General features: G+C 52.4%; 2 protein-coding genes across 2 annotated transcripts; one reads left to right on the forward strand and one right to left on the reverse strand.

The window, feature by feature from the left end:
* Positions 1-778: 778 nt before the first annotated feature.
* On the reverse strand, positions 779-6,268 carry IL4I1 (interleukin 4 induced 1). The gene is made up of 7 exons (XM_039713073.1): positions 6,149-6,268; positions 4,237-4,451; positions 3,309-3,421; positions 2,921-3,122; positions 2,488-2,556; positions 2,112-2,245; positions 779-1,936 (listed from the first exon to the last, which is right to left on the reverse strand). Exons 1-7 carry the CDS (start codon positions 6,159-6,161, stop codon positions 1,132-1,134), a joined length of 1,551 nt encoding a protein of 516 aa, XP_039569007.1. The 5' UTR covers positions 6,162-6,268; the 3' UTR covers positions 779-1,131.
* A 3,337-nt stretch (positions 6,269-9,605) lies between these two features.
* LOC120503976 (zinc finger protein CKR1-like) lies at positions 9,606-12,835 on the forward strand. Its single transcript, XM_039713075.1, has 3 exons — positions 9,606-9,757; positions 10,430-10,573; positions 11,087-12,835. Exons 2-3 carry the CDS (start codon positions 10,486-10,488, stop codon positions 12,397-12,399), a joined length of 1,401 nt encoding a protein of 466 aa, XP_039569009.1. The 5' UTR covers positions 9,606-9,757; positions 10,430-10,485; the 3' UTR covers positions 12,400-12,835.
* The last annotated feature ends 1,740 nt before the right edge of the window (positions 12,836-14,575 follow it).

Genomic DNA, 14,575 nt, shown 5'->3' on the forward strand with positions numbered 1-14,575 from the left:
TGGCCAAGTTCATAATGAGCTACTGGTGATTGCTCTGTGCTCAATTAATTATTAGCTGGGTTTGATTGGTGAAAATGGGGATAAATCTCCCTCTCTGATGCTGGGGGAACCTGAGGGTTGTGGTGGTCTTGCCATATCCCGTCCCTGAACCTCTATTTTTGGGCTGGGAATGCACCTGGAGCTGCTCCCCTCCAGCTACATGGAGGGGCAAGTTGGAATTTTATGGGAATTGGGATGAATTTCAGGCTGGATTTCAGGATGAACTTCAGCTCAGTGACCACAGTGAAGGTTGGCACGGCGCCCTCAGCAACTGGGCTGGTGTTTCCTTTGGGCATTTATCATTTCCTGTCAATAATCCTGTCCAAAAAATCCCACCCGCAGTACAGGTGGACTTTCCAAGGCTACGGAATTTAGGACAATTACTGGTGAGAGGAGAAACTCCAGCAAAACCTTGGACTTGCTTTGAAGATTCGGGATAATTTATTTGATATACTTGGATCGACTTTGCATTGGACACACTTCAGGTAGAAGAGACCAGGACCGCATCCTGACTGGTGCTGTGGGGAATGCTTAATTACTTAACAGGAATTAGTGTTGATTAATTAATTGGTGGTGTTGGACCACCCAAAGGAGAGGATGGTGAGGAAGCACTGGGTTGTCTCTCAAATTCGGGCTGGGGGAACTGAGAGTGATGACTTCCCACAGGGCTGGAGTGTGGCAACACCATTTATATATTTATATCACATTTCTATGTGATGGCACTGCCCTCAGACAGAAGAAACCAGGAATTCCCACCTTTATTTCTCCTTAGTCATTCCATGAGGTGCCTTGCACGCAAATGAATCGGGAATTACAGCGGTGGACAAGGGGGAGCAGCAGAGTCCTGAAACTGCCTGGTTTTAGTGCTCCCTCCTACCCCCATTTTATAATAATAGTTTATATTATAGTTTATTTTACAATACAATAGTTTACAACTCTGATTTACTATTTCAGTGCTCCCTCGTTTCCCCAGGACGCGTTTAACCAGTTCTAACAGTTTAACCAGGTCCCGCTCCAGCTCCGTTCCACCTCCTGCTGATTTCTCCTGGGAAGGGCCAGATTTCACACCGCCCAAGGGCGGCCGGGGCGTGCTCAGAGCTCGTTCCTCTGCGCCAGCCTCCCGAACCACTCACCGCTGTCGTGGTGGATGTTGCTGGCGGCCCTGATGGCTGATTTCATGGCGGTGTCGATCCAGGCGTGTGGCTGGGCCGCGTGCTCCCCGGCGAAGTGCACGCGGCCCTCGTGAGCGAACAGGGCCTGCGAGTAATCCACGAACTGGTACGGGGTGAAGGCGGCGAAAGCGCCCAGGGAGTGCTGGTCCAGCTGCCACTTCTGGATCACGTGCTGGTCGCAGGTGTACTGCAGGTACTCCTTGCTCACCTGGTGGATGTCCGCCAGGTCTTGCAGCACCACGTCCACGCACTTCTCGTCGGTGAGGGGCAGGAAGAACTCGGCGTCGTTGTTCCAGGTGTAGGAGGCCAGGATGACGCCCACCCCGCTGGAGAAGTTGTGGCTGGGGTAGTAGATGAAGCGGGAGGGGCGGTCGGTGATGGAGTACCCTCCGCGGATCCCGTCCTTCTCCCAGAACTTCTCGGAGCACGCCAGGATAATTTTGGAGGCACTGGCGTAGTTGATGGAGCGCAGGGCATGCGCCTTGATGGGGGACAGTGGTGGCAGGAACTGGATGTGCCTGGTGGCTTTGGCGCTGGAGGTGACAAGGACATAATCTGCAGTGATGATGGTGGGGGCCAGCGTGTCCGGAGCACGGTAGAACACCCGGACTTTGTTGCCCTTCGTCATGATCTTCTCCACAGTGCAGTTGAACTGGATGACGTTGGGCAGAGCCTTGTGGAAGGCTCTGGGCAGCTGGTCAAACCCTCCGGTGATTTCGTCAAAACTGGAAGGGAGGAGAAGCGGGAAGGTGTGGGAAGGACGCTGAGGTTTGGGGAGTGTGAAAACCTGAGCTCTTCTGGAGCTTGGGGGCCCCGTTGAGCCGCGAGTGGATCCTGTTTGGAATCACTCTGGCGTTTTCTGTGGTGGGAACAGGGTTGGGGCGAAGGGACAGCACTCACGTCTCGTCAGAGAAGACGTCGAAGTCCCACAGGGAGGCCAGGAAGGACAGGTAAAACCCCGAGTCCTCATTCATCAAGTCACCGATCATGTCAACAGCTCCTCGGCTCAGCTCCCCCACCTTGATCAAATATTCCTGGAGATCCCAGGAGAAGAGACACAGCCTGAGGTTGTTAGCTCAGCTAGGGCTCCACTGGAGCTGGGCTGGCCCCTTTCTCAGCCTTTTTTAAGTAGATGAAATCATTTATCAGGGAAAAGCATCCAAAAGGTGACAAAGGACGGGATTAGAGTGACACAGACAGACCCTTCTCAAAGCAGGGAGAGCAGTTTAATTATCAAGAGCTGGTATTAAATTTGCCCTCGAGCCCAAGCCATTACCTTGGTGGAGAAAGAGTCGTGTTGAGCCAGATACTTCCTGCAATCAGTGGTCTGGAATTTATTAAAAGCCTGGAGAAGAAACATTGATATATTCACTGGAAAAAGATCCGTTTCCAGAAGTGCTGCCCAAAATTCTCTCAGAATTTCAGGGTTTGGTAACCCCAGGAGCTTCTGGACATCAAGTTTCAGGCAGCAGTGCCTTAGTGTGGCATTTTCTGCTCACCCAAGTCCTGGTGGACTCCTTCCAAAGGATTTTTTACAGACAAAGAGGGGTTTTGCATCACCTGTCCTTGTTTCTGAACGAGCCTCTCTGCTTTGGACTCCAAAATGACCCTGTTCTTCCCCAACTTAGGGCTGAGTCTTTCCCCAGTTTACGGCCAAGTTTCCTCCAGCTCATCGTTCAGTTGAGGGGACAGCAGGGGAAAAATTGTACCTTGTTCAGGACCTCCCGGTACAGCTGGCTGGCGCTCTTGCCCCGCTCCGACGGCTTCACCGTGTAATTCAGGATGTCAGGGTTCCTGTTGACCTCCTCAGCCCTGACCCGAGCGCCCTTCAGGAAGTACCAGGTGTTGTTGTCATTCTGGATGAAAGGATTCAGCTTCAGGTTGAACTGGCGGATGAATTCACGGACCAGCCTGGAAGAAGGGCAGAGTGATGGCACCAGGAGCCAACGAGCAACCCCTGAGCTCTGCCACCAAAACGTTTTGTCCCCTTGGCACAGATGCTGAACCCTGGGGAAGCACTGGGGACGATTCTCTCCCCAAACTGGGCTGGGGAGAAAATCATCCCTCACCTGCCCACGGGGGTGGACATGCCCTCACCTGTGCTTGCCTGGCAGGCGCATGGGTCCCAGCTCCACGTACCAATCCTGTCCCTCGGGGCGGTACGTGCGGATCCGCCCCCCAACCCAGCTGCTCCTCTCCAGAATGGTAACCTAAACAAAATTGGGTGGAGATTGGAGACCGCCACACCCAACACGGTGGACATTGGAGACCACCAAACCAAACCATTGGGACATGGCCACTGGAGACCACTGAACCCAACCACTGGCACATGGTGGACACCAGAGACCATCAAACCCAACCACTGGCACATGGTCGCCATTGGAGACCATCACACCCAACATGGCAGCTACTGGAGACCATCAGACCCAAGATGGTGGACACCAGAGATCATCAAACCCAACCATTGGGACATGGTGGACACCAGAAACCATGAAACCCAACATGATGGACACCATAAACCACCACACCCAACAACTGAGACATGGTGGCCATTGGAAATTTGGCTCGTTTGAAGTGAAACTCCTGCAAAACAAAGTCCAGAGGGTGGGACAGATCCCCTTCAGATGAAGCACCTGTAGATCTAAACGCCTCTCTGTAGCCTGTGGGGCAGTTTCTCATTTCCCAACTCCTGGGCTGCATTTGGACACCAGCTCTGGTGAGAAGGTTCTCGTGGTGGTTCAGGATCAAACAGGGCTCTGAAAGCAGCACCAATCTGTCCCTCCATGCCTTGCAAACCCTCTTTGAGGGTGCCTTGGGACGGTTTGGAAACCCCTGGAATTTCTGCTAAAGACAGAATGTTTAATTTGGGTGAACCAACATCAGGAGAAATTATTGGAGACAATTCTCCTTCCCTTCCTTCTTCCACCACTCTGGTTGACCCCACTGCCACTTCCTTTCCCCTCACCAGCCTGGAGGACCTTTAGGGGAAGGAAACAAGCCTGGCAGGGCCGCGTGAAATTCCCACCTTGTGCCCCGCGTCCCGGAGCAGCTTGGCTGCCGTCAGCCCGCCGATGCCCGCGCCCACCACGACCACGTGCGCCGGGTGGGCCGTGGGCTCCAGCCCCTCCTGGACAATCTGCAGCAGCTCCTCGTAGTCCCGGTCATGGAGACAATACTCGGGGAAGCACGGGAAGCGCTTGGCGCTCAGGACACCCGCGAGCAGGAGGATTTGGAAGAGGACTGGGGAGGGAAGGAGAGATGAGAAGGTGATATTGCGGCGTTGGCACAAAGTGGCTCCAAGGATGGTGGTATCCAAGACCTAAAAAGAGGATGTGGGGTGGTTGTGAAATCCCTGGTACCAGCAGGCTCATCATGGAAGGCACCAGGAGACGTCGGCGACGGTGATTCCCGTATTCTAAGAGAAATCAGCCCACAGATGATTTCTTAGTTCTCCATATTCATGTTCGGCTTGTACAGCTGTTGTGGTGAGTTCCCAAAATGACTCTGACCTTCTTAGAATAAGCTCCAAAGCTTTCAAGAACAGTAATTAGTGTCACTCATGTGCAAAGAATCGAGGCACCTCATTGTCCCCAGTGACCTTTCCCATAGCTGGGTAATTTGGGGAGTTTTTATGTGAAGGGTGGAGGGAAAAGACAGGATTGGGCAGATGGATCTGATGAAGACTTGCAAGACAGGACAGCTTGAGATAAAATTTCACAGAAAGGTGGATGAATTACAGGGATGAAGAGAGATGGGATTTATCTTCTTTAAAATTCCCTAATTAAATTTTTTCTACTTAATTTTAGACAAGAGAATTTTACTCTCCCTTAAAATTCCCTCCTCTAAAATTCCCTCCTTTAAAATCCCCTCCTTTTAAAAATCCCCCCCAATTTAAAATCCTCTCCTTTAAAATTATTGTGTATTTGAGATGCCCACAGGGAGCAGCAAACAGACCCAAAATGACCATTTCCACCAGAACAGACACAATATTATTTAACATTTTCACAGTGAAAGAAAATTTGGGCTGAGAGCCCCACTCTGTCCCATCCTATCCCCCGTTCCCCCCTCTCCCCCCAGCCTTGGGATTTTCCTAGTTTTGGTTTCTCTTTTTCAAAATAACTAAAGAGCAACTTTCATTTTCTTTTCCTTCTCCTGAGTGCAGCCAATTCTCTTCCAGGGAAAACCAAAAAGCTTTGGAGACCCTACTTTGGGTAATCCTTACTGCTGGAAAATCCCTGGGAATTGTGGTGGTTTTTTTTTGTTTTTTGTTTTTTTTTTTTTTTTTCCTGGAGCAGCCCCAGATCTGGGATGGATCTGACACAGATCTGGGATGGATCTGTCAGGAATCCACCTTGGAGCTTTTATCATCCAGAACCTGAGGCAGGTGTTTCAACAGCCCCTTGAGCTGATCAAGACACCAACCATGAGTGTAAAAAACAATTAGGAAGGATCTGCTCCAGAAGTCCTGTTAAGAGTGGGATAGGGTTGAATTGACTTGCCCTGATCACAGAATCATCACAGCTGGGTTGGAAAAAACCTACGGACCATTTGGGAGATCCTGCTTGGAGATCAGAGCAAATACCCTGGGAGATCCAGCTCTTGGAGGTGTCAGCTGGATCTCCACCTTCCATCAGGTGTTTTTTGGGAGGATGTGGAGAAAACACCGACTTGGAGCATGGAGGCATCCTGCAGGATGGCTCTCAGAGACTCCAAGCTCGTGCCCATGTTTCCTGAAAAAGCAGGATCATCCCACACCTCATATTTGAAGGGAGGTCTCCCCCTGCCCACAGTGCCTGGAGCTCCACGGAACAATCCAGATGGAAAAGCGGGAGGTGGCAAAGAGATGGAAACAAACCACCAAACCCAGACAGCAAAGATGAAAGAAAACCAGGAAAAAGCCCACTGAGATCTCAGGATTCAGGGGAGGAATCACTCACCTGTCCCAGTCATCTCTCCAGAAGGAAGATGAATCCTCTGCTGAGATTGGAATTCATTTTATACCCCAGCTTAAGGGGAAAAAAAAAAGCAACCTGGTGCTTGCAAAAAAAACCTCTGTCAATCAGTGCAACCCGGAAGGGAGTGATTTGTCATCAGAAGGGGAACAAGAAATTGAGCAGACTCAGTTCCTCTGCTGGCTTTTTTTTTTTCCCCCTTTACTCAATGGAGTAAAGTCAGCTGTCCACTGTTTTGGGGTGTACCGTGTTTACCCGACATAGTGACCGCACCCTGCTCCAGAGGCAGCAATTTCCCAGAAGGGAACAATCAGGTTTGGGGTTTTTTTCCTGGTATTGCACAAAGACTGCTGAAATCTGTACAGCCATCATGGGCATCCTTCTGAACCCCAGGGAGATCTTGAGCTGGCATTCAAAATGTTATTTCAGGGGTGAAAATTAGCATTTTTGGGGAAAATTCATCTACTGGATGCTCTTAGGTGTTGACAATTTCGGCTTGATCTTGCCTCTATTATAATAGAGAGGGTGAAGAATTGTTTGGGTGGGAAGGAGACCTTAAAGATCATCCAGAGCTTCACTGAAATGGCAAAAACTGGGTATTTTTCTAGAAATGAAACCAGTATTTTTCCAGAATGGAGACCCTGGACTTGCCAAAGCACCATAAACTCATCGGATGAGCTATCTCTTTGTTCTTGAACCGAGAGCGCCTGCTCAGAACCAACACCCTCACTGGGCTTTATCCTCTTCAGTCACCACAAAACTGTGAGGTTTCACAAAATATGGTCACAAAATATCTCAGGATAAAGGAACATTCAGTCAAACAAAATTTAGGTAGAATTTTGGATATTCATCTCATGGGTCTTTGCAGATTGCATTTATGGGATCTCCCAGTTCAGCTATGGAAACTGGGGGCTTTGCGTGGAAACATGGAAATTGTGGTGCTGTGTCCAAGGGATCTCCTCAGGAAAAGCCACCATGAGGGGTTTTGCCCAGAATTTTGCTTTTTGGTGGCGTGTGCGGGTATTTTTATGATTCCTGCAGGATTCCCAATGTCCTGTTCCTGGTTGTGCTGGTTTGAAGGTAAACCAGCAGGGGAAACCAACCCCACACAAATACCTTGCGAGAGATTTTAAGTCAGAGTTAAAATTTAATAGAAAAATTGCCACAAATGCAATGAACACAGAAAATTGCCTTAAAACCACAGGGTACAGCCTGTGAGGCAGGGTGGTGGCCACAGACTGATTAAGCAGTCGTTTCAGGGCTTGAAGTGATGGTTGAAGTCTTTAACTGGTGTCCCAAGTAATTAAACCTCGAGATTATATGTGTGCAGATTCAGGTGGTACATCCCCCAGGGTGAGGAGTTTCACAACGGAATGCTGCAATCCTACGAGTCATAGGATGTTTTTGGGGTCCTTGATGGTTTTTGTCGCTGTGAGTTCGTGATGTCAGGGACAACTCCTTCCTGTGCTGTCTTGGTTAAAATCGGGTGACACCTTCAGAATGTTTCCTTCTAAGAAAAACGGAAGGATTGAAGGTTTTTCTTGATTTTTTGTTTTTTTTTTTTGTCTTAGAGCATGTCTCCATTTAAGAAAATCCACCAGCTGGATTGGAAAAAAGTAGAAGTATCATTTTTTGGGGAAAAAAACCCTTTGGTTTGGGTCGGGTTTTATGTTCTGTGGTTCGCTGGTTGTTCCTCTGTGGGGTGTCAACACTGAACCTCCAAAAACCACACATTTGCTCCATCTGGAAAAAACAAACCTCGACAGATTGGGAATTGCACAATGAAACTGGCACGGATACACATCCCCAAGAAGAACAGAGAGTTTGGAGTGAGGGCCGCTGGTTTCACATTGTCCTGAGCACCTGGATTAAGGCGTGTCCCAACAAGTTGTTTCGGGATCAACCTCAGTGATGGGGACTTATTTTCTGGGCATCAACAATCCACCAGTTGCAAAAGCTGTCCCTCCCATCTTCCTGCTGCCATCTGTTGATTCCCCGAAGATTACGGGAAGGTGAATTTCCGCCTGGCACCAGTTGCATCACAAGGCAGGGAATCAGGGGGCGGGAGAAGGGATGGTGGCTTCTTTCCAAACTGCTTTTTTCTGGTGTCAAGGCTGATTTTTCTTAATGGAAGGAGAGGGAAAAAAAGGTGGGGTTTCATTCCACACGTCGTGTGGGACATCATGTTGGAGGGCACTTGGAGTGGAGGAGGGTGCTCACCTGGGAGCGTTTCCCTGTGGAGATGAAAAAGGACAGATTACGTAAAGCACAGGGGAGGAAAAAACCCCATGTGGATTTATTAATGAGATAATTAGCCTTAATGAGTGTCTGGGCCGGCAGGCACAGGTTGCAGAGGTGCGGGCAGGTCCTGTTGAGGAAAGATGCCCTTTCAAAGCATTTTCTTGTCCTTCACTTCCTGCTCGCCCCGAGGATTCCCTGGATGCACCTGTGGCACGTACTCGTGCCACTCTGAGGCAACACTTTTGGGACTGGGGGCATAAGAAATGGATGCGCCAGGGAGGAGTTTTTTTGGATGAAACTGCCCAAAACTGGGGTTCTCCTTATGGGAAGAATGTGGAGCTGATGGAGGAAGTCCAGAGGAGGCCACGGAGATGCTGGGAAAGTTGGGGTTCTCTTGGAGAAGTGAAGGTTCCTTATCAGGTTGATCTTACTGGGGTTCCCAGTAAGAAGGGAGTGGGTATGGCAGGGACAAATTTTTATCAGGGACAGGGAAAAGAAAAAAAGACAGAAAATAAGATTAAAAAATGAGTTTTTGGGAAAAATGTGTGACAGAACTGGGACGTGAACCCACACCTCCACCTGGGGCCCTCACCGGACGGCGGCTGCAGGACACCTAAATCTTTCAGAAAAAGGGAATTTATTGCTGCCTTATCAGCAGAAAACTAACTTCTTCCCACCTTGCTCAGACAGGGAGACGGCATGAGGATTAAGAGGAAGAAGTTCACAGTGACCAGACAGAATCCTGTGTTTGAATGGAATTTATGCATCATGTATGAGATGTATGAATATGCAACAGGTGATTGTTTTTAAGGGTTAATTCTCTGTTAACGGATGTCCTTTTTCGGGCTTGAAAAGATATCCGGACGTCTCTATCTCTTTGTTTTTATTGTCTCATATTTTCCTAATCTCAAATGTTCAAATTTTATTATTCTAATTATATTACTATTTTTGTAACCATTTTGTTACTATTAAACTTTCAAAATTTCAAAAATAACTGATTGGCGTTTTTTCACACAGCATAACTTTCTAACATAACACATGCAATATTCATTTCAATACTTGCAAAAAGCCAATCATAAACCACAAATTTTTCACAAAAGGGCCTGCAGGAGGTTTTGGGGACAGCTCTGGGATTGGGTTACCTCTAGAGGGCTCTGGCTAAGCCCAGCTGCTGCTCAGCCTCTCCCCTCTCTCCCGGATACCGGCTTGGGCTTCCGGAGCATCGCCTCCATTGTGTGCTGCTGGGGGAGGCTCTGGGGGCTGCAAGGGAGGGGTCCTGCATCGCCCCCTCCCTCCGTGGCCGCGGAGGACGCTTCTCCCGAGGAAAATCCCTGCGGCAGCCGGGGGCGGCAGGTAACGGGGAGAAAGAGGAGCGGGGATGTGGCAGCGGCAGCTCCTCTGGGGAGGGGACGAGGGACGGGCAGGATGGAGAGGGAGCCCTGCGCTCCGCAGGGATGGGGATGCTCCTGGGTGCTCCTGGGTGCTCCTGGATGTTCCTGGATGCTCCTGGATATTCCTGGATACTCCTGGATACTCCTGGATATTCCTGGATACTCCTGGATGCTCCTGGATGTTCCTGGATACTCCTGGATGCTCCTGGATACTCCCGGATGTTCCAGGATGCTCCTGGATACTCCTGGATGCTCCTGGTTATTCCTGGATGCTCCTGGATGTTCCTGGATGCTCCAGGATGTTCCTGGATACTCCCAGATACTCCTGGATACTCCTGGGTGCTCCTGGATGTTCCTGGATATTCCTGGATGCTCCTGGATGTTCCCCCCAGGCCCCTGCCGCTGATTCCCGGTGGCACAGGGAGGAAGAGGCTGCTGTGGGATGGGGTCCGCCAGAAAAGGGGGGCAAGGCAGGGACCCTCCTGCCCCTCTGTCCCCTCGTTGCTCTGGGGATTAATCCTGGATGGAGGGAGTATGAAAACACGAAGTGGCCACAGGAAAAGCATGAAGCCTCGAGCAGGAGGCACCGTGTGGGGGGAATTCCTTGATTTCAAGGGATTTCTCCTCCCTGCAGGGGATTTTGGGGAGCCCCGAGGGAGGAATCTGCATTGTCCCGGCGCTGCATCTGCCATGGAGCCCTGGGTGCTGCTGGACCCGCGGCAGAAGGCCCTGTACCTCGACGTGATGCACGAGAGCTACGAGACCCTCATGTCCCTGGGTAAGGACACCCCCAAAATCTCCTTCCTCCTTGTATATCCCCTTATCCTTTCCTTGCTCCAAGCAAAGCAGCTTGGGAAGAGGGGCGGAGGGATCTGGGCAAGTTTCCAGGGGGATTTCCCCAATCCCCAGCCCTCTCGTTAATTATTTTTCTTCAGGAAAATGTTATTGATCTCTCCTAACTTAAATTGAAAATTCTGGCACTGGAGTGCCCCTGGCATCTCCACATTTCCAGTTCAAACTGGGATCAGGTCCATGTTGTATCTCTCTTCCTCCTCTCTGGGAGAACAAGATTTTTAAGGGGAATCTTGTTGTTGCTCTATTGTTTTAAATCCTACCCCTGCTCCAATCAGGGCCACACCCTCCCCTTTTCCTCCTTCTCCTGTTTCTCAGCAGCTCAGGGGTTGATGAGTGAACAAGCGAAATTTTTAAGGAGAATCCTGTTGCTACTCCATTGTTTTAAATCCTGCTCCTCACGCTTTCACCTCTTCCTGCTTCTCCCTTTTCCCAGCAGCTCAGGGGCTGGTGAGTGAAAAAGCAGTGGAGAAAGGAGCACCGGAGAGCAGTGCTGGGCTCGGGCCGCACTCATCCCACAGCCTGGAGCGGGAGAAGCCCCTGGGCTCCCACAGGCGCAAAGCGAAGCGCCCAGACAAAGCTGTGCCCTCCGGGACCCCGAAACCCACCGCGCTCCCCAAACTCAGCTGCGCCAAACCGCTGCGTGGGAAAGGCGCAGCCCGGGAGCGGCCGTTCGGCTGCGCCGACTGCGGGAAGAGCTTCCCGTGGGCGTCGCACCTGGAGCGGCACCGGCGCGTCCACACGGGCGAGCGGCCCTTCGGCTGCCCCGAGTGCGGCGAGACCTACAGCCAGAGCTCGCACCTGCTGCAGCACCGCCGCACCCACGCCAGCGACCGCCCGCACAAGTGCGGCGACTGCGGGAAGCGCTTCGCCGCCGCAGCCGAGCTGGCGGCCCACGGCCGCGGCCACGCCGCCGACAAGCCTCACAAGTGCGAGGACTGCGGGAAGGGCTTCGTGTGGGCGTCGCACCTGGAGCGGCACCGGCGCGTCCACACCGGCGAGAAGCCCTTCGAGTGCGCCGAGTGCGGCGAGGCTTTCAGCCAGGGCTCGCACCTCGCCAAGCACCGCCGCAGCCACACGGGCGAGCGGCCGCACCGCTGCCCGGCCTGTGGGAAGACCTTCTGCCAGAGCTCCGACCTGGCGCGGCACCGCCGCACGCACCTGGGCAGGAAGGCACTGCGCTGCGGGGACTGCGGGAAGCTGTTCCGGGCGGGGCCGGCGCTGGCGCGGCACCAGCGGTGCCACGGCCGGGAGCACTCGCACCGCTGCAGCGACTGCGGGAAGGGCTTCGTGTGGGCGTCGCACCTGGAGCGGCACCGGCGCGTCCACACGGGCGAGCGGCCCTTCCCCTGCAGCAGCTGTGGCGAGCGCTTCACGCAGAAGGCTCATCTGCTGCAGCACCGCAAGACCCACTCGCCAGAGCGGCCCTACAAGTGCGGCGACTGCGGGAAGCGCTTCGGGGAAGCCCCCCTGTTCCTGGTGCACCAGCGTGGCCATGCCGTGCACAAGAGCCACGCCTGCGACGACTGCGGGAAGGGCTTTGCCTGGGCGTCCCACCTGGAGCGGCACCGCCGCGTCCACACTGGCGAGAAGCCCTTCAAGTGCCCCGAGTGCGGCGAGGCTTTCAGCCAGGGCTCGCACCTCGCCAAGCACCGCCGCAGCCACCTCGCCAAGGCTGCAGGGCCCTCGGCCCTTGCCAGGACTCGGCTCGCTGGGGACACGCCTGCAGCTCACAGCAGTGAGGATCCCTAAGGACTCAGAGGTCCCTCGGTGTGATGGATGTGGAGAGACAACTGGGGGAAAACTTGTCTTGGGGACAAGCAAGGACAACAAGTGACACTTGAAGGGCACTGGGGTGGGTGGCAGGGGTGCTCTGTCGTGGCACAGGGTGGGATTTATCTGCCCTGGTGTCTCCCCACAGCAGTGGGTGGACACTTGCACCTGCTGCAGTCCAGACCCCAGAAAAGGGACAACCTGGGGGAGAAGGAGCCTGTTCCCAAAGGAAACAGTGCTTGGCTCCATCAGGGAAGGGTGGGGGAACCAGGGCTGGTTCTGATACAAAAATCCAGTGGTGTTGTGCCCACTTTGTGCTGCCAGCAGGCAGGAGAAGGGGTTGGAGGGGGCAAGATGCTCAGGGTGAGCAGGAGGTGCTGGCACAGGGCAGGAATAAAGTGGGAGCCCCACACCTCATGGACGCCTGTGTCTCTTTGTGCTCTGACCCTGTGCTCTGCTGCTTTCCCTGCACAAGCACTTTCTTCTTCCCCAGAGACAAATCCACGGAAGGATTTTGTTTTTTGGCTCAACTGCCTTCTACTTTATAAACTGTCACTCCAAGCCCAGGAAACCTAGCCTGGCTTCTCCAGCATTCCCACCTTAATGCACCCCAACCTGTCCCTTTGTACACCCCCAGAGGAGTCCAGGGAGGTTCCCAGCTGTGCTGGTGATGGGTACAGGTTGCCAGGGCTCTTTTCTGAGCTCTTTGGCTCCAAAATGTGTGTTTTCACTCTACCATGCGGGGTGGATTTTGGGGTGGGAGTGTGTTGGGATTTTTTAAATAATATTCCCCCTTCCCTGGGACTAGAGGGAGGAAAATCCCGGACCCTGAGGGGAGGATGGAAGGACGGGGATGGGGAAAAACAAGCCATTTTTCTGCCTTTTTTTCCACATCCCAGCACGAATCTCCCCGTTACCTGCAGGGCCAGCTCGGGAGGTGCTGTTGGCAAATCCCCTCCACCCCACTGCCCCTTTATTTTTTCCCAAAAAAACCCCCTTTTTCCACCGAAAAAAAGTGGGGACCCGCACGTGGGGAGCGGATGAGCCGGGTCCCTCCGATATCCTAAGCGATAAGAGTTAGAAAACGGAAGAAAGGAAGGAAGGAAAAAAGGAATTAAAAAAGAAAAAAAAAGAAGAAAAAAAAAAGAGAAAAAAAGGGGTGGGGGAAGACGCAGAAAGGTGCACAATGGCCGAGGCCCTCTGGCGGCCAGATCCGCGGGTCCGGGCGGAAATTAAAAAAAAAAAAACCAAAACCACTCAAAACCACTTTGCTCAGTGAAAGAAATTCTCTTTAACGTCCTGTTGGGGGTCTGTGTGTTTTTTCCCTAAAATGTTAAAAAAAAAAATTTAAAAGTGATTTTGAGGTTCTCCCGCCCCTCTGTGGGGACGGGGATGAGCCCCATAGTCTCTTTGCTTGTGGGGGGCTGCGGAGTGACTTCCTAAATTTAGAGCGGGGCTGTTTTAACCCCTGTGGTGTGTTTTAAACCCCTGTGGGCTGAGGCAAAGGCACTGCAGGACCCCTCATGGCGGCGGCCGCCTGACAGCAGGAAAAAGGCCAGATTTTTGAGGTAAAAAGGGAGTTTTCTGTCGAGGGAATACCAAGGAATAACCCCCAAAATGTGCTAAGAACCCCCAGGAGGAGTTTGGGGGACAAAACGTCCTTTTTCCCCTCGCTCCTCCTCACCTCGGCCTGGCGACGGTGGCTCGCTGCCCTCACCCAAGATGGCGCCCATGGCCTCAGGCTGCAGGCGCCATCTTGAGCTGGGCCGCGCGGGCGTCAATGGGGAAGGGGAGGCCGCCGCCATTTTCCCTCGCGCCCTACCTGAAGGCGAGGCCGCCATTTTGGAAGAGGGCAGCTCCGCTCCGACCCCCGAATTTACCACTTTTAACCCCAATTTCTGCCCTTCCCCACCGTATGGTGGCAAAATATTTCCTCCCCGGGGCCAGTCTCATCACGGACAGTGAGGAAACGTAAAGAAAAGGCAGGTAGATGGTGCTGTTGTGTTGTCAATCTGTCTCATGGAGGAGGGATTGCTTTCACTAGGGATATAAATCCCTAAATACTCTAGGAAAGAGCTGATGGAGGTTTATGGGGTCTCTTTTTGTACGTCTGGAGGTTTTGAATAATTTTTCCCTCAATTCGGCTTCTTGGAGT

This window comes from Passer montanus, unplaced genomic scaffold, assembly GCF_014805655.1.
Source record: "Passer montanus isolate IOZ18808 unplaced genomic scaffold, ASM1480565v1 scaffold277, whole genome shotgun sequence".
In the NCBI taxonomy this organism is placed as follows: domain Eukaryota; kingdom Metazoa; phylum Chordata; class Aves; order Passeriformes; family Passeridae; genus Passer; species Passer montanus.

Excerpts from the sequence above, each read along its gene's own strand:
- IL4I1 (XM_039713073.1), bottom strand. Across the intron at positions 3,422-4,236 it reads TCCGGGACGCGGGGCACAAG|GTTACCATTCTGGAGAGGAG; the intron begins GTGGGAATTTCA and ends AATTTTGTTTAG. Across the intron at positions 3,123-3,308 it reads CGCCTGCCAGGCAAGCACAG|GCTGGTCCGTGAATTCATCC; the intron begins GTGAGGGCATGT and ends CCCTTCTTCCAG.
- LOC120503976 (XM_039713075.1), top strand. The coding sequence starts at position 10,486 with ATGGAGCCCTGGGTGCTGCTGGACCCGCGGCAGAAGGCCCTGTACCTC. Across the intron at positions 10,574-11,086 it reads CGAGACCCTCATGTCCCTGG|CTCAGGGGCTGGTGAGTGAA; the intron begins GTAAGGACACCC and ends TTTTCCCAGCAG.